The sequence below is a fragment of the Ochotona princeps genome, chromosome 1 (assembly GCF_030435755.1).
Source record: "Ochotona princeps isolate mOchPri1 chromosome 1, mOchPri1.hap1, whole genome shotgun sequence".
Classification (NCBI taxonomy): Eukaryota; Metazoa; Chordata; class Mammalia; order Lagomorpha; family Ochotonidae; genus Ochotona; species Ochotona princeps.
Genome location: NC_080832.1, coordinates 116421389 through 116437975, shown reverse-complemented (window position 1 = coordinate 116437975; position 16587 = coordinate 116421389). Strand labels below are relative to the sequence as shown.

General features: G+C 55.4%; 3 protein-coding genes across 6 annotated transcripts; 1 reads left to right on the top strand and 2 right to left on the bottom strand.

Annotated features, from left to right (window-relative positions):
- The first annotated feature begins 161 nt into the window (after positions 1–161).
- On the top strand, positions 162–4146 carry TUBB (tubulin beta class I). The gene is made up of 4 exons (XM_004598738.2): positions 162–410; positions 1587–1695; positions 1948–2058; positions 2330–4146. Exons 1-4 carry the CDS (start codon positions 354–356, stop codon positions 3385–3387), a joined length of 1335 nt encoding a protein of 444 aa, XP_004598795.2. The 5' UTR covers positions 162–353; the 3' UTR covers positions 3388–4146.
- An 869-nt stretch (positions 4147–5015) lies between these two features.
- Positions 5016–13816, bottom strand: FLOT1 (flotillin 1). 4 transcript variants are annotated; one of them, XM_004598735.3, is made up of 13 exons: positions 13669–13816; positions 13367–13421; positions 12867–12942; positions 12686–12776; positions 12295–12438; positions 12058–12177; positions 11881–11976; positions 11548–11700; positions 6828–7009; positions 6627–6672; positions 6380–6517; positions 5985–6149; positions 5016–5063 (listed from the first exon to the last, which is right to left on the bottom strand). In XM_004598735.3, exons 2-13 carry the CDS (start codon positions 13407–13409, stop codon positions 5034–5036), a joined length of 1284 nt encoding a protein of 427 aa, XP_004598792.1. In that variant the 5' UTR covers positions 13410–13421; positions 13669–13816; the 3' UTR covers positions 5016–5033. The 4 variants fall into 4 exon arrangements, with proteins under 4 accessions (XP_004598792.1, XP_058522041.1, XP_058522050.1 ...); XM_058666058.1 differs by lacking the exon at positions 13367–13421 and having other exon boundaries at positions 13669–13794; XM_058666067.1 differs by lacking the exons at positions 12686–12776; positions 13367–13421 and having other exon boundaries at positions 13669–13708.
- A 1007-nt stretch (positions 13817–14823) lies between these two features.
- Positions 14824–15459, bottom strand: IER3 (immediate early response 3). The gene is made up of 2 exons (XM_058666078.1): positions 15221–15459; positions 14824–15097 (listed from the first exon to the last, which is right to left on the bottom strand). Exons 1-2 carry the CDS (start codon positions 15431–15433, stop codon positions 14837–14839), a joined length of 474 nt encoding a protein of 157 aa, XP_058522061.1. The 5' UTR covers positions 15434–15459; the 3' UTR covers positions 14824–14836.
- Positions 15460–16587: the final 1128 nt, after the last annotated feature.

Below are 16587 nucleotides of genomic sequence, written 5' to 3'. Positions count from 1 at the left end.
GCCAGCGCGGCGGAGACCAATGGGCGTGCGGGTGCGTGACCGGCCCCGACGAATCAGCGCCCGGCTCGGGGCGGCTTTGTCTGCGGAGCAAGGCGCGGGCCGCCCGCCCGCCTGCAGCCCGCGCACGCGCGCCCCGCCCTGCCCGCCTTCCCTCCTGCGCCCTCCCTTCTCTTTTCTCCCTCTCCGAACCTTGGTGCCGCCGCGTTCGGACCTCGCTGCTGGAACCTCCCGGGCGCCTTCCATCCTTCCCGCCTGCGACGCCCAGAGAGAGGCGGGGAAAATAAGCTATACTGCATTATTGCCTTGCCTCGTAACGGCATCTTGAGCCAAAAAGAAAATTAAATTTTCTAGCCATGAGGGAGATTGTGCACATCCAGGCCGGCCAGTGCGGCAACCAGATCGGTGCCAAGGTAAGCCTTTGAAACCGCGGCTTGGAGGTGCTTTTCTTCCCGTTAAAGGAGAGAATCCCAAGCCGTCATGAGGACGCTTTTGGGGCCACCGCAGTCTCCACTCTTCCCCGAGCTTTGTTCCTCCCCGCAGTAGGCGCCTCGATGAGTCTAATTCACGCCCATAGCCAGCGCTGGCCCACGGAAACGTGGGGAGTGCGCTTGGGCTGGTCCCACCTTGGGGGGCTGCTCTTGGAAGAAGGTTCTTTGTGCTCGCGGGGCGGGGAGACGGGACCTGCACCGGTTTGACTGGAAAGAGCGTTTTCTAACGGTCCGAGCCCTGGGGAGTTCGGAATGAGGAAGGGGGCCCTAGACAAAGCGGGGCGAGGTCCGCCACGTGCATCCACCGGCTCCCTCTGGGCCAAGAGACGTGGAGGGGTAAGGGGCGAGGCCGCGGCTGAGGGGGGCCCGGTGCTTCGCTGGGGGGCTGCGCTGCGGCCCTCAGCGAGGTGTGGGGATGCTGGCCCCGAGGGCTCCCGTGCATATAAGGACAATGTGCGGCAATCGTTTAGCGCCTCTTCGTCTCCCCTCAGAGGGGTCTTAAAGGCGTGAGCGCATGGGAAGACCTGGCGAGAGAAATGGGGCTCGATTCTTCCTTCAGTGAGGCCTCCAAGACCAGCGTGGGGGGGAAAAACGCTCAGTTTAAAACTAGGAGGAAGAAGCGGAGAGAACAAAAAAAATTGAGAGGTTAGGGGGAATTTTTTTTTTTTTTTTTTTTTTGCGCGCGCTGATACAGTGTAGCGGGGGCAGGGCGGGGAGGAAGTGCGGCGACGCTGTTGCAGAAGGGCGGGCCCTGCGGGGGCGGGGCCGGGCGCGCTCCTTCCGAGGCCCCGCCCACCTGCTCCCCAGCGCCTGTCCGCAAGCCCCGCCCCGGTGTGGTGATGTCGGGCCTTGGCTCCGCCCCCGCGCCCGACACCTCCCTTTGTCGGCGGCTTGGCGTGCGCGCGCGCCGGTCACGTGGAGGGCGGGGCCGGCCGACTGCAGCAGTGGCGCGCGGGTCCGCGCTGCGCCGCGTGGACGGGCGGTGCCCGGCATGGAGGACGGGGAGGCTGCTCGGGAATGGCAGGCCCGCACAGCCACACACTGCTGGAGATGACCGGCGGCTGAAGGGGCCTCAGCTTCCTCCTCTCGCCCCCGCAGTTCTGGGAGGTGATCAGCGATGAGCACGGCATCGACCCCACCGGCACCTACCACGGCGACAGCGACCTGCAGCTCGACCGCATCTCCGTGTACTACAATGAAGCCACAGGTGAGGGCGTGGCCTACTAAGCCATCCTCCAGGCCTTCCTTTACTTCGTTCCCCTGGCATCCTAGGGGGAGGCAACTCCCCGTTCCCTTAGGGTGAAGCTGGGGGCTTTTCCCTTTGGAGACCCAGCACCCACACAGCTCTGCTACCACCTAGTGGCAGGATGTGGAATGACACCACCAGCTTCCGGCTCAGCTGGCTTCCCAATTCGGAGTCTTTAGCCGCCCTCTCACATCTCTGCTTTGTTTCCTGCAGGTGGCAAATACGTTCCTCGTGCTATCTTGGTGGACTTAGAACCTGGGACCATGGACTCTGTTCGCTCAGGTCCTTTTGGTCAGATCTTCAGACCAGACAACTTTGTTTTTGGTGAGTTAGACAGACAGCTTTATTAAGTACCATTACATCTAGCCTATTTGGATATTGGGAGGACATGAGCCAAGAGTTGTTCTGAATAGCTTATGTAGGCTGTGATGTGAAAGTGTAGGGAGGAGGTGCTGACCGCCCAAGCAGGCGAATTGCAGGAGCTGGGGGTGGGGGGGGAGATGGTAGGCCCATCCAAGAGAATAACTGAGTTGCAAAGGGGGCCATGCAGCTTCCCATGCCTCACTGATGAAGCTTTCCCCCTGACGCCTTGCAGGTCAGTCCGGGGCAGGCAACAACTGGGCCAAGGGCCACTACACAGAGGGGGCCGAGCTGGTCGACTCAGTGCTCGATGTGGTGCGGAAGGAGGCCGAGAGCTGTGACTGCCTTCAGGGCTTCCAGCTGACCCACTCGCTCGGTGGGGGCACCGGCTCAGGCATGGGCACACTGCTCATCAGCAAGATCCGAGAAGAGTATCCCGACCGCATCATGAACACCTTCAGCGTGGTGCCCTCGCCCAAGGTGTCCGACACTGTCGTGGAGCCCTACAACGCTACGCTGTCTGTGCACCAGTTGGTGGAGAACACGGATGAGACCTACTGCATTGACAACGAGGCCCTCTACGACATCTGCTTCCGCACCCTTAAGCTGACCACGCCCACCTATGGCGACCTCAACCACCTGGTGTCTGCCACCATGAGCGGGGTCACCACCTGCCTGCGCTTCCCCGGCCAGCTCAATGCTGACCTACGCAAGCTGGCGGTCAACATGGTACCCTTCCCGCGTCTCCACTTCTTCATGCCCGGCTTCGCCCCTCTCACCAGTCGTGGAAGCCAGCAGTACCGAGCCCTTACTGTGCCTGAGCTCACTCAGCAGGTCTTCGACGCCAAGAACATGATGGCTGCCTGTGACCCCCGACACGGTCGCTACCTGACTGTGGCTGCAGTCTTCCGCGGCCGCATGTCCATGAAGGAGGTGGATGAGCAGATGCTGAACGTGCAGAACAAGAACAGCAGCTACTTCGTGGAATGGATCCCCAACAACGTGAAGACGGCTGTGTGCGACATCCCGCCCCGGGGGCTTAAGATGGCAGTCACCTTCATCGGCAACAGCACAGCCATCCAGGAGCTGTTCAAGCGCATCTCAGAGCAGTTCACGGCCATGTTCCGGCGCAAGGCCTTCCTGCACTGGTACACGGGCGAGGGCATGGACGAGATGGAGTTCACCGAAGCTGAGAGCAACATGAATGACCTCGTCTCCGAGTACCAGCAGTACCAGGATGCCACCGCAGAAGAGGAAGAGGATTTCGGGGAAGAGGCTGAAGAGGAAGCCTAAGGCGGAGCCCCCCAGGCGTCTCAGTCCCCTCTGCTGCCCTCCAGCTGCCCTGTCCTCTCCCTCAGAGTTTGTGTTGCTGCCTCTCATTTTTCTCTCTTGGAAGGGGGGGTGTCTAGAACAGTGCCTGGCATAAAGTAGGAGCTCAATAAATCTTCTGTTTGTTCAATGTCTCCTCTCTTTCCACTCTAGGAAACGTAAAAATCTGCCATGTATTTCCTTCTGGTGCCCACTCCTCCCATATCTGTCCAGTTCATATTTTCTTTCTGTTTTCCAAAATAATTCTCCCAAGAATCTGGGTTATCTGCCATTCAGAACAAGCCATGGGCAGGGAATCCAGATAAGTCCAAGTAGCAGCGAAGAAAGGTGGGAAGAAGCCCATCACGTGCAGGTGTCTTGTGATGCAGCTCAGCTTCAGGGAGTGTTAACAGTATTATCTCCGACCCTGGTCTCCCTCTAGGTTTGTCCTGAGCTCAACTCTTCTGTTTCATTTCCTCCGGACTGAAGGACCAGCCTCGGTCCCTAAGCCCCCCCAGTAGCTCTCCCCACCCCTATCCATCCCCCTGACATGGCTTGGGAAGGTTGGCCTGCCACCCAGAGGAGATAGGGTGCCCTGTCTGCAGCGTCTCATCTCTTCTGTTCTTTGCCCCATCCCTTTGGTTTTGTCCCACACTTCAGATTTCTATTTTGTGTTGAATTTGCTTTTTTTTTTTCATATTGAAAAGATGACATTGCCCCAGGAGCCAAAAATAAACAGGAATTTTTAAAAAAGTGGCCAGATGTGTGCTCATTTAGGGAAGATGGCTGGTGACCTGCAGAACCTGATCCAGTTACACTGTTATCTCTTGGCTGCCCAGGTGATCACAGGGCTGGACCCTCACTCATCCTAATCCCTAGGTATCCCAGTCCCACTGCTGTATCAGAGTTAGTACCCGGCATGTGGAAGGCTCAGGTTCAGGAAAGCACGGGAAGCGGCACCCAGGCTGAACCCTAGCAGTCTCTAGTGTGTCACACTTCCATGAATGTACAGCTGAAGATCCCTTCAAGATAGGGCCTGTAAAGGATGCCTTTTTCTCTTGCTGAGATCCTGAGTTTTGTGAGTGACTAATGGGGGGCACTACCAGGTAGTCTGCAGCCTCAACAGTCTAGTTTGGGCTAGGCCTGATGTCAGGAGTCCCATAGGGTGGTGTGTGTGTGGGGGGGTCTTGAGTACTTGGGCCATTTGCTGCTGAATCAGAAGTAGAGCTGGGACTTGAACCTCAGGCCCTCCTGTGTGGGGTGCAGGAGTCACAAGTAGCATTTGCCTTTACCAAATGCTGAGCCTGTGGCATTCATTTATAGAAGTGTTTATTTTACTGTCTTCTCCCATTATAACAAGATGAAAACCTACAGACTATAGTTTAGTCTTAAAAGAATTCCAGACAAGTCTCAGTTACTCGTTTAATCAGGAAGTTAAATAAGTTGGGATGGGTGGGGGTGGACTCATGAGAAGGCTGGCTGGCCCTTGGGGTTGGGATGGGGGCCATCCCCCTCCAACAAGGCACAGGCTATTTGGCAAGGAGAGGTGAGGGCAGGACCCCTCTGTCAGAGGACTTGCTCAGGGAGGCAGGCCGGAGCACATGCAATGGTGCCATGGTGCATGCAGAGGCTCAGGCCGTTCGCAGAGGCTTGTGGTTCACCTGGCAGAAAGACAAAGGTGGGTGTGACCAGGCTGCCATGAGGGGATATGGGGAAGACAGGCATGGCCAGGAGACTCCCTAGTGCTGTCCTGCCATAGCCCTTTCCCCAGGCAGCTCTGAGGGGCCAGAGCCTTGTTTGCACAGACTGCTTATCTCTGAATCTCCCACTGAAGGCTGCTTTGAGCTTCCAAGGAGCCTAGCTTGAAGGTCACTGGCACGGTCCAGTGCTTTTATGTATTATGGAAAATGGAATTAAAAGGAAACTCTGCTTATTTTGGTGCAAACAGTTTGAACTCTGCAGTTTTTTTTTCTGTAATACATATTTTCCACAAATGTTTTAAAGCCTGTTCTTGCATATATTTGCTTTAATATATGCATAGTGCTGTGGGCCAGATCCTGTTCCAAACCCTGGACACTTACACAATCTCCTTTAATAATTCAACAAAGTTGTTTCTGTTGCTCAAACCACCAGGTGAGGCAACAGGGACAGAGGAGCTGTTAACTTGAGTGGGGTTACATCTAGGTGCCCTGAAGCCAGTATTCCCGCAAACTGGCTCCCAAGCCTGTTCTCTGACCTTTCCTTGACCTACTGGTGGTAAACTGAGGTACAGAGAAATGGATATGCCGTGGGATCACAAGCAGGCTCCAGTGAGGGCCCTGCGGAAGTCCACAAGCTCTGAGACAGGCAGCCCAGCTTCCCCAGCTGCATAAAAGTAGGTGTGGGAAGTTCAGGGTCTTTGGTTTGCAAGATTCCCTGAGAGTGGTTTGCTTCAAAACCAACCAAGCCTCACTTCCATGCAGAAACCTAGCCCTGTGTCTGGCGCACACAAAGTGCTGTCAGCCCGTCAAGCCGCCAGGTCCACCCACAGAACACCAGCTCCCAGCCACCTGGGGCACAGGCCCCATCCCAGAGCCCCTCACCTGGGATATGCTGACCCCTGTGAGTCTCTCCACACTCTCTGGCAGGCGGCTCAGGATGTCCAGCACTTCCCCAGTCACTTTGGCTGCCCCCATAGCCCCACTGCCACTGGAGACCAGGGTGATCTTATTGGCTGAGGTCAGGGGACCACTGATCTCCTCGGCCACCTGGTAGGGGAGAGGCACCATCTGAATACCTGCTGAGTGATCTAGTGTCACAGAATACTTAAACAAGCACCCTGCAGGCTTATACCCCTCAGTTTATCCATCTTCACTGGCAAGTCCCACCCCCTGGTTTATGGTGTTTTAGCCCAACTCTCCCCAAGCCCCTCACTGCATCCCACTTCAGGCCCAGGTGCTGCTCCTTCCCCTCCTGGCACCCGGGAAGCGCCCTTGACCTGTGGGAGCTTCTCCAGCAACATGTCCAGCTGAGCAGCCTCCTGGTACAACTGGAAGGCTTCCGCCTTCTTGGCCATCTGCTCGGCCTCAGCCCGGGCTCGGGCCCCTATGGCAAAGGCTTCGGCTTCCCCACGCATCTGAAGACACAGGACAGTTGGGCCAGAGGAAGCGCTCAGGAGAAATCCCCACCTAGGCAGCAGCCCCCCTTTCTCTCCACAAGCCATCTAGAGCCTGGAGCTAACTCACCCGCACAGACTCGGCCTCGGCTTCCGCCTGCATGATCAGCTGGGACCTGGGGACCAGGGGAGAGCAGCAAGGAGCTGAGGAGGGGCCTCTGTCGCTGCAGGACAGAGCCTCCTGCAGCCGTCACAGGGGCGAAAGGCTCCGGGCTCTCTCCTGGGGCATGCGGCGCGGTAGGGGGACTAGGGGAGGAGAAGGAACTTTTACTTCTCAGCCTCTGCGAGGCGCTCCAGCCTGTAGCGCTCAGCTTCGGCCGGCTTCCGCACCCGGGCTTCCAGCTCCTTCTCTCGGCGGGCGATCTCCTGCTCCTGCACTGCCACCTGCTGGGCGCGCTCCACCACCTGCACCTGCACCCGCTGCTCCTCGATCTGCTGCTTTGTCTTGGCCACCTGGGTAGGAGGGGAGCTTGGAGTCAGAGCAAGTGCTCAAGGATCACAGAGAGAAGCCAGGGATCCAGCATAGGACATAAAACAGGACAGGGACCAGGAAGCCGGGTTCCCCTGCCGCTCTTCTGGCCCGTGGAATTGCTTCCCCCACAGAGCCCAGTGCAGCCTGGACACACCCTGACCAACCTCACCCTCAGAGCCAGGCAGCCTCAGCATCAGAACTGGGACCTGGTCCTGTTCTCTTTTTTTGCCAGGTGATGCGTTCCTCTCAGGAGCTCCGCATTTTTCTACTTCTCATCTGTGCCTCCCTCCAGTCTGAACACCGTGAACACAAACCACTTCCGTGGCCCCATGTAAGTCCCCCCACATCTCCTGGTCTTTGCTGCGATACCCCTAATGCGGCCACCATCAATTCCAGGCTTGGATTTGGTGTGTGTGAGTGCATGTAGGGTGACTTTGGGCTTTTAAAATGTTTACTTTGGGTCTGGTGCTGTGGCACAGTTATACCACAGTCTACAGTGCATCCCATATGGGCACTGGTTTGAGTCCCAGCTTCTCCACTTCTGATTCAGCTCCCTGCTAATGTGTCTGGGAAAGCAGCAGAGAATGGCCCAGTTCCCTTGTACCCACACTGGAGACCTGGAAAAAGCTCCTGGCTCCTGGATTTAGCCTGGCCCATTTTACAACGATTTTATCCAAAGCCAGGAGTCAGGAGCTTCTGACTCATAAAATCTTCTAAAATTTGTGTGTGTGTGTATACACACATATATATAAATAAATGGATAGATATGTGCATATATTTATTTATAAATATATATTTATATTATTTATATCTATATAAACACAAAATCCAGGGCCTGGTGCAATAGTCTAGTGGCTAAATTCTCTCCTTGTATCTGCCAGCATCCCATATGGGTGCTGGTTCATGTCTCAGATGCTCCACTTCCTGTCCAGCTCCCTGCTTGTAGCCTGGGAAAGCAGTTGAGGATGGCCCAAAGCCTTGGGATCCTGCACCCACTTGGGAGACCTGGAAGAAGCTCCTGGCTCCTGGCTTCATATGGGCTCAGCTCCGGTTGTTGTGGTCTCTTGGGGAGTGAACCAGTGCATGGAAGATCTGTGTTTCTCCTCTCTGTAAATCTGACTTCCCAATTAAAAAAAAAATCTCAAAAACCAAACCAAACCACAAGTCTGTATAGCTTTCTCTCTCCCTTGATTTCTCTGCCTTTTCAATGAACCAGTAACTTCATACAAGCTTTCCTCTTCCTGCCAGTATTCATCCTTCAAATTGCTTTGCTCTGCTGGGGTTTTGGCCTCTGCCTCCCCTGTTCTTTAGGTAATCCCTGCTGTCTGCTCCCAGTGCCGAAGGTGGAAAACTGAAGGCAGTGTTAAGGATGGATGGCGGAGAGGCTTGCTGACTTTGAACTTCACCCCAGGGTGGTCTAGGCAGGCTATGTACACAGGAACCTCTGATTTGGGATTGGACGGGTCGAGGTCCCTAGAACAATCTTCTAACTCATGGGAAGACAGAAGTCCCTGGAGCTAAGTGGGGCTGAGAAATGGCTGTCAGCATTTGGTACTCAATACGTTATGTAGCTGAGAGGCAGCATGACACAGAGAGGAAGAGGTGAGAGAGAGAGAGAGAGAGAGAGAGTGAGAGAGAGAATTCATCTATTGATTCACTCGCCAAACGGCTGCAATGGCCAGCAACTCCATCTTGCCCTCCCACATGGTTAGCAGAGGTCCAAACAACTAGGCTAGCTTCCACTGCCTGCCCAGGAACTTTAGCAAGGAGCAAGGTCGGAAGCAGAGCAACCAGGACTCAAACCAACTCTCTGATACAGGATGCTAGCCTAAGTGACAGCTTAACCTGATGTAGCACATCTCTGGCCCCCTTTCTTCTCTGACCGTCCATTCTCCATGAGACATCACACTGACGCTCATGAGGCCTTGGCTCCAGTGTTTTCTGTTGTGCTTTGAACTCTATTCAAGGCCACCAAAAACCTGTGGAATCTGGCCCTGCCTCCTCCCCTCACTCACAACACACTGGTTAAGCCACATCAGAAATACCCTACCCATTCCTGGGACACATTCCATTCTTTCTGTTTCAGGCCTTGGCAGTTGTTGGTCCCCCTACCCAGCCGCCAGCTACAGGGAACTGTTTAAGCAACACGGGTCTAGGTTATCATTACACAACTCCATGTTACCCTCTCCTCTTCATCCAGATTCAAATATCACTGCCTTGTGGGAGTTCCCTCTGACTCTTCCAGGCCTCAGTGGAGCAGCCCCTCTATTTTTTTATATTGATCTGTTTTTTCTCCTCACAGCACTTAAGTAAAACCATTAACGCCTGTAAAGTCCATTTCCTTCTTATCTATTTCCTGTATGTTGTAAACTCTATATGAAATCTTTGTCTTCTCAGTGTTCGTATCCTCATCTCTAAAACCATGTCTAGCACACAATAGGCACTAAATAGATAGCTGTTGAATAAACCCGTTCCCAACGCAACTAACCACACCTGGCACATAACAAGAAACTGATAAATGCTGAACAGCACCCAGTCAGCCTAATCTCCTGATTGACAGACAAGAAGAACCATGTCTAGAAAGTTGGGCAGCTTATTCATGGTCTCCCTGTGTGCTAGCCGTCTCCACTACACAATGCTTCTCAGCTCCCAATGTTCACAGCAGCCTTCTAGGGACTCAGCGAGGCACTGTACAACAATGCAGGCTCTGATTCAGGAGCCGGAGGCTTGGTTTCCCTTACAAGCTTTCTGGCAACACTGCTGCCAGGCAGACCACGCTCTGAGCAGCAAAGCCCTACGCCATCCTCAGCCACCTGTCAGGCCTCGTCATGACTATAGGTGTCTTGACCTGAAAACTCTCCATAAAAACAAAATTCCTAACAAAGCACTTTCTTCTGGGGCAAGTGCACAAAGCCCAGCTGATCCTCATTATTCATGGTGGTTCTGTTCTAGAAAATAGTTGTGAACATGGGATTAGCTCATGCTTAGTTTGTTCCTAGGGCTAGGTTCCTGTGAGCCTGTGGTCACATTTTCATTAACTCACTAATACATACCCTTGTTTTATGCTTCTGTGTGAACATATCTCAGATCACAAGTTGTGTGATTTTTCTTAAAGGTTTATTTATTTTTATTTATTTATTTTATTTATTTTTATTTAGTTACAGAGAGAAGACAAGGATCTTCCATCTGCTGGTTCACTCTCCAAATGGCCAAAGTGGCTAGAGCTGAGCCAATCTGAAGCCAGGACCCAGAAGCTTCTTCTGAGTTTCCCATGTGGGTACAGGGTCCCAAGGATTTTGGCCATCCTGTACTGCTTTCCCAGGCCATAAGCAGGGAACTAGATGGGAAGTGGAGCAGCTGGGACAAGAACTAGTGCTGATATGGGATCCCAGTGCTTGGAGGTGGAGAGTTCGCCAGTTGAGCCATTGTGCTGGACCCATAGGTCATGTGATTGTAACTTGTGCCTAAATGAAGCTTTTCCGTCACATGCATTTTCTGAGTAAGGCATAGCATGGCCTTCTCATGCTAAGCACCATCAGATAGCACTGTAACGCCAGACCACTTAAGCCTATGAACTCATTAACAAAAAGCACAGAAGTTTGGAGAAAAGAGGTGGTAGGTAACTTATAAAACAACACTGCTGGGGTCAGCACTATGACTCAACAGGCCGATCATTTACTCTGTGGCACCAGCTGCTCCATTTCCCTTCCAGCTCCCTGTTTGTGGCCTTGGAAAGCAGAGGATGGCTCAAAGACTTGCGACCCTGCATCCACTTGGAGACCTGGAAGCAGCTCCTGACTCCGGGCTTCTGATTAGGACAGCTTTGAATGTTGAGGCCACTTAGGGAGTGAACTAGCAGATGGAAGACCTTCCTCTCTCTCTCGTCTTTTCTCTGTAAATCTGCCTTTCCAATAAAAACAAATCTCAAAAAAAAAAAAAAAAAAAAGATATTGCTGAAAGCAACTCCGATTTTTCATTCCTTGCTGCAGGTCCTAGTGACCATGGACATGCTGCACGCACCAGCAGTTCTGAATGATCAGGCAAGCGCTCCCATAAGGAAAGCATGAATAATGAGGATGGGCTGTATTTCCTTGCAACATCCAGGGCTGTGCACACTTTACAGGATTCCATGCCTGGGCTCCCGTTTTCCTTTCTCACATCCTTGACAGCTACTGTTAGCCTGTGGAGTGTCCTTACACAAATCACAAGGCATTCTTTCCTCTGGGCAGATGCAAACGCATGCCAGAATGCTGACTAGTAAGTGGAGTGTGGCTGGCTACCTGTGGCTCACATTCCTCTGCCAGGTACATAGGGCATCACCTGCCCCAAACCCATGGCCCATCCCCTGATCACATCCCTTCTTGGCCTTCTCTCTGCTTCTCAGCTGAAATGTTCATCTTGCAAATGTCTCCTTCATTGGAGGAGGAGGAGGATCAGAAGTAAAGTCAGAAGAGCAGAGTTAGACTAAAAGAAAGAGAGGGGTGGCTTTTGGCCCCCTTGTCCAGCGTGTGGTTCTGACCTGCAGCTGATAGGCCAGGTCTGCCTGCGCCCGGCGGGTGTTGACCTCTATGTCATAGGCAGCCTTCTTCAGCTCGTAGTCCCTCTGTGCCTTGGCCATCTCAATCTCACTCAGGTACTGCGCAGACACCTTCTCCTGCTTGGCTTTAGCTTCCTGTCCGAGCAGAGAGAAGGATGGACGAGTGCTCCCTCCAAGCATCCCTGCCTTCACCCTAAACCAGAGCAAGCTCTTTCCCCAGCCAGCCCGGCCCTACCAGCCCCTACTCTTCCCTTCCCCATTGGCGTGTGCCCAACAGGCCTCCAAGGGATTGAGCAACATCCCCATCCTTCTCACCCGGATCCCAGCATCTCTCTTGGCCTCTGCTTCGCCAATACGAGCATCTTTTTGAACTTGAGCCGTTCGAGCCTTCCCCAATGAGTGCAGATAGTCCTGCGGGGGCAGAATGTAGAATCAAGGAGCCTCAAGAGAGGCGAGCAAGGAGCCCCAGAGGGACCAGCAGCCTGGCCTTACCTGGTCGTCGTGAATGTCCTTCAGCGTGTAGCTGACCACACTGATGCCCATGTTCACCAGGTCCGATGAGGCCACCTTGAAAACTTGCTCTGAGAACTTCTGCCTGTCCTTATAGATCTCCTAGGAGAATGGGAATGTGGGGGTGGGGGAAACTTTTAGCTCCCAGATCTGTCATGTCTCACACACTTGGTGGATCCTCAGGACCCATTTGCTCTGCTTCCCCATTCCCAGGCCCACCTCCACGGTCATGTGAGCCATGATGGCCCTCTGGTGGCCTTCCAGTGTCTCCAGTGCAATGTGGGCGATCTCAGCCTCTGTCTTCCCCAGGAACATCTGGCAGGCAGCTGCCAGCATCTCCTTATTCTGCCCCTGGATTTTCACCTGCAGCCAGATCAGGGGCCAAGGTGAGGTGGATGGAGGTGCAGGAAGCCAGAGAGAGAAAGGGGAAGGACTTCCCAGAGAAGGGGTAGATGGGAGCAAGGGCCAAGGCCCCTGGGACACGGAGCCTGGAGGAAGTCAGACTGCAGAGTAGTGGCTGTGATAGCTGAGGCCGGGAGGCTTTGAATGTCTGGGGGGGGGAGGGGACGATGCAGTGGACTCAGGGAATGAAAGGCTCTGAGAGCCTCACCTGGGCAATGCCAGTGACTGAGATGGGGACCCCGTGGCGGGTGTAAACCTTTTCACTCTTGACATTGAGGGTCAGTGTGTTGAGGGAGATCCTGAGGGGGAAAGAAGGGACAGACAGTAAGCAAGGGAGGAGCGAAAGAGACAGTGAGCCAAGGTTCTCAGGCTGTTCGGGACCCACCCACCTCTGGATCTGCTGGATGCAGGGCAGGACAAAAACGCGGCCTCCAGCCACCATGACCGGGGGACTTCGGCAAAAACCTGCAAGGGGAGGGGCAGTGAGTGGCCAGGGAGCCTCTGCAGGCAGGACAGGTGTCTCAAGGTACAGGATGAGACCCAGAGTGCAGCCTGGGGTAGCCTGGGCTTCGGTAGGGGGAAGATGGGTGTGACAGCGAGTCTCTGGTGGCCTCCAGTCACCATGACTGGGAGGCTTCGGCAAAAACTTGCAAAGGGAAGGGAAGTGAGCGACTGGGAAGCTGGGGCAGGCCACTAGCCCGAGGAGCCAGCTTGGGACCCAGAGCAGGTCAGGAAGGCAGCCTGGCTTTGGGCAGGGGATAACTGGGCGTGGTAAGAGAGTCTCTTGTGGCCGTCAGGGGGCAGAAGCCTGACGCTGGGAGCTGGCAGGGAGAGGCTGAGGGGGCGGCAACTAGATTCACAGCGGCTGAGACGGAACCGGGGTACTTACCAGAGACCACCATGGCCTCATTCGGGCCACAGGTGAAAAACATGGTTCAAGAGAGCTGCAGGAGAGGGAGAGAAGGCCTTTGCGCACGGGGAACGCGCGCGCTGGAGTGGGGGGGGGGCACGGCGTGAATCTTTCATTATCAGGCCCACCCGTCCCTTCCACACTCCTGGGTCCGCTAAGGTTCTTCCCTATGCAACCCCGAAAATTCCCAACGACCCCCTCCCTGCCGCTTCCGGTCACTCCGTCCCCTCTCTTCTCCAACGCCCCGAGACCGCGGACTCCACTTCCCCTCCCCGATTTACCTTCCCGGTCGCCCCGGGAGCCGAGCAGGAGCCGCTAGCGCACGGGTGTCCCTGCCAGCAGGGCCCTCCAGCCGGCCGCGCCCCGCTGTTGCTGCTGCTGCTGCTGGTGGTGCTGCGGCAGCCGCGAGCCCGCCCCACGCCGCCGACCCTCCCCCGGGCCCCGGCCCCCCGCGCACGGCCCGCCCCTTTCCCGACAGGCCCCGCTCGGAGCGCACCGGGCGGCCCGCCCGCTCCCCCGGGTCGCCTTGCTCCCCGCCGCCCTTTCGGAGCCCGAGGCCCACCCCGGCCCAGGCGCGCTCCGCCCCGTGAGCAGGACGAGATTTCCGCGTCTCAGGCGCCGGCCCCGGGAGGAAGCGGGGTTGCCACACTCGGGCTCTACCGCGGGTGACAGGAGAAACCGCAGAGCCCGCCACCAACGAATGGCATCCGGCGGCCGGTTCCGTGATTCTGGGAAGAGGGGTTCGGGGAGGTGGCCACTCCCCTCCCGAGGGCCCCTGAAGGCGGGGAGGAGGGGGCGTCGCCGCTTGCCGAAGGAAGCACACTCGGAGGATCCATGATGGCCAGGTTAGGTTTATTTGTGTTCACAGAACATACTGGGCGAACCCGACAGCCGCCCCCGCAGCCCACAGACCCCCGATCCCGCCGCTGCCCCTTAGGGGCGACTCAGAGGAGGCCGACGACCACGGACCTGATTCCCAGCAGTGCCCCCGCAGTCTTGCGCCAGCGACGCGCAGGGTTGAGATGCCGTGGGTTGAGATGTCACCCACGAAAGCCATGACCCATCACCACCACCCCTTCCTCCCACTCTCCCTCCACCTCCACCAACCCCACCAAGTTCAATAAATACAGCATATGCATGCCCTGACATTTCTACAGCAGAGGGGCATAATGCTGCGCCCTTGCATAAGTTAAAACAATAAATATTACATACATCCCTCCATCACCCAGGAGGACATACATAAATACATATTAAATAGGAGTTAGGAGCAATGAGAATTAAGTTAATGACGGTCTCCTGCCCCGTAGAGGCGGCCACGCGACTGGCGCCCAAGCTGTGTAGTGTAAGAGTTCGAGTTGCCTCGGGAGTCCCAGTTTGGGATACGCTCTCATGCACCAGCTACATCTGGTGTTGGTTGGTTTTTTCCAATTGTCTTGGGGGGACGAGTCCTTAGAAGGCAGCTGGATGTTGTTGGAGGAAAGTGCTGAAGTCCAAAGCGTAGTCCGAGGGCTCTGAGGTCAGGTTGAAGGGCTCTAGGATCTGGGGCGCTGGAGTAGGCTCGGGAGACTCGGTGCTGGGGACGTCCTGCAGCTCCAGGGGCGTCGATACACCTTCCTCAGCCATCAGGATCTGGCAGAAGATGATGGTGAGCAGCACAAACAGGAGTCTCTTGGCAGGATTCGGCTCTTCCGCGGGCAGCTGGCGCCGCACCTGAGGGTAGTCATAAAAGAAGACAGGTCAGGTCTAGGCTGACTGGTGCCCAGTGTGGCTCCCCAGGCGCACTAGGGCGACGGCGCGCTCCCCCCAGCGTCTGTCCACTCGGGAGACACTCACCACTGCTCGAGGGTAGAGAACCCTGCGGCTTCGCTTCTTGTACCCGCGAGAGGAGATGGTGCGGGTGGCCGGTGCGGGAGCTGGCTCAGGGAGAGGATCAAATGTGAAGATCTCAGGTCCAGAACCCCGCCGGTGTCCTGGGCTGGTGGAGGAGACAGGGGTCGGAGCTGGCTGGATGGTCATGCTGGGTAGCGAGCTGCGAGAGTGACACATGGCGGTGGCTGGAGTGAGGAAGCTGAGTACTGGCCGGCAGGGTGCAGGGGTTCCTTATGTACTGTCCAGGGTTGGGCGGGCCATGGTGACTCCTCCTCCCTCCGCTGGAGAGCAGTTGGCTGGCTGGTGCAGCTGGAAATTCCGACGATTAGGCAAAGGGAGGGGTGGAGACCTGGCCGGTGCAACCCTCAGAGCCGGAGAGCACGTCCTGAATGGGGGTTGGTGAGGCCCCTGGGCAGCAGGCACATGTCAGGGCATGTGGCAGCTTTAGAGCGGACCACAACAGCATAAACTATAGTTCAGCCCCAGCTCCATCACAGGCCATGCCCCTGGGGAGGCAGGAAGGGCTCCTCTCAGGAGGTCTGTCCACCCTGCTAGAACACTGACCCAGCAAGGTCAAGGAACCACAGATACACACGCACCATCTCACACCTGTAGGTTGTGTACACACATCTGTAGGTATGCATACACACCACAAGAGGCAAGCCATCACAGAAACGGCCAAGAAAACCAGGATACACAGGGCACAACAGATGCGTTAAGTGTCCGTGAAAACATACCGTGCACTTACCATGTGGGCACATACATGTGTACTCACAGCACATGCACACATATCATGTATTCCATGGATACATAACACAACACACACACGCACAGAGCAAAGGTGCAGGGTTGCTCAGGGACCACAGGTCCGCTTGGATATGTGCAAAAATAGTCACACCGGCTGGGGCAGAGGAGCAAAAGGACCAGAAATGAGCAGCTACCCAGCTCTGCCTCTTGGTATATGGGTCACTTAGCAAAACCCCTGAACACAGTGTTTAGCTTGTGAGACATTGTGTCAATGTTGCAGTTATATAGGTGCTTAAGACAGAGTCTACCCATTTCCACGGCTGCCTCAGAGACAGCTGCTCCTGGTTACAGCTTTTAAGGCCTTTGGAACACTCACCTGAGCCAGCTGCCCTGTGATGTTAGTGTCAGGGCTGCTGAGTGCTACAAGTCAAGCGAAGCTGGCACTTCAGCCTTGACAGAGAAGAGACCATAATCAGGAGAACTCTCTAGAGAGTCCGAAGGAAGCTAACTGTTTAAGGACACCCAAAAGAGTTGGTGTTCACAGCTGTCTCCTCACCCAGGCAGAGTGACAGTGGCGATGACCT

What these genes read in the sequence shown, in the direction of transcription:
- TUBB (XM_004598738.2), top strand. Translation starts at nt 354, where the DNA reads ATGAGGGAGATTGTGCACATCCAGGCCGGCCAGTGCGGCAACCAGATC. An exon ending in GCAACCAGATCGGTGCCAAG is followed by an intron (nt 411 to 1,586) that starts GTAAGCCTTTGA and finishes TCGCCCCCGCAG; the next exon opens with TTCTGGGAGGTGATCAGCGA. An exon ending in ACCAGACAACTTTGTTTTTG is followed by an intron (nt 2,059 to 2,329) that starts GTGAGTTAGACA and finishes GACGCCTTGCAG; the next exon opens with GTCAGTCCGGGGCAGGCAAC.
- FLOT1 (XM_004598735.3), bottom strand. Translation starts at nt 13,409, where the DNA reads ATGTTTTTCACCTGTGGCCCGAATGAGGCCATGGTGGTCTCTG. An exon ending in TGCATCCAGCAGATCCAGAG is followed by an intron (nt 12,777 to 12,866) that starts GTGGGTGGGTCC and finishes TTTCCCCCTCAG; the next exon opens with GATCTCCCTCAACACACTGA. An exon ending in CAGTCACTGGCATTGCCCAG is followed by an intron (nt 12,439 to 12,685) that starts GTGAGGCTCTCA and finishes ATCTGGCTGCAG; the next exon opens with GTGAAAATCCAGGGGCAGAA.
- IER3 (XM_058666078.1), bottom strand. Translation starts at nt 15,433, where the DNA reads ATGTGTCACTCTCGCAGCTCGCTACCCAGCATGACCATCCAGCCAGCT. An exon ending in TTCTCTACCCTCGAGCAGTG is followed by an intron (nt 15,098 to 15,220) that starts GTGAGTGTCTCC and finishes GACTACCCTCAG; the next exon opens with GTGCGGCGCCAGCTGCCCGC.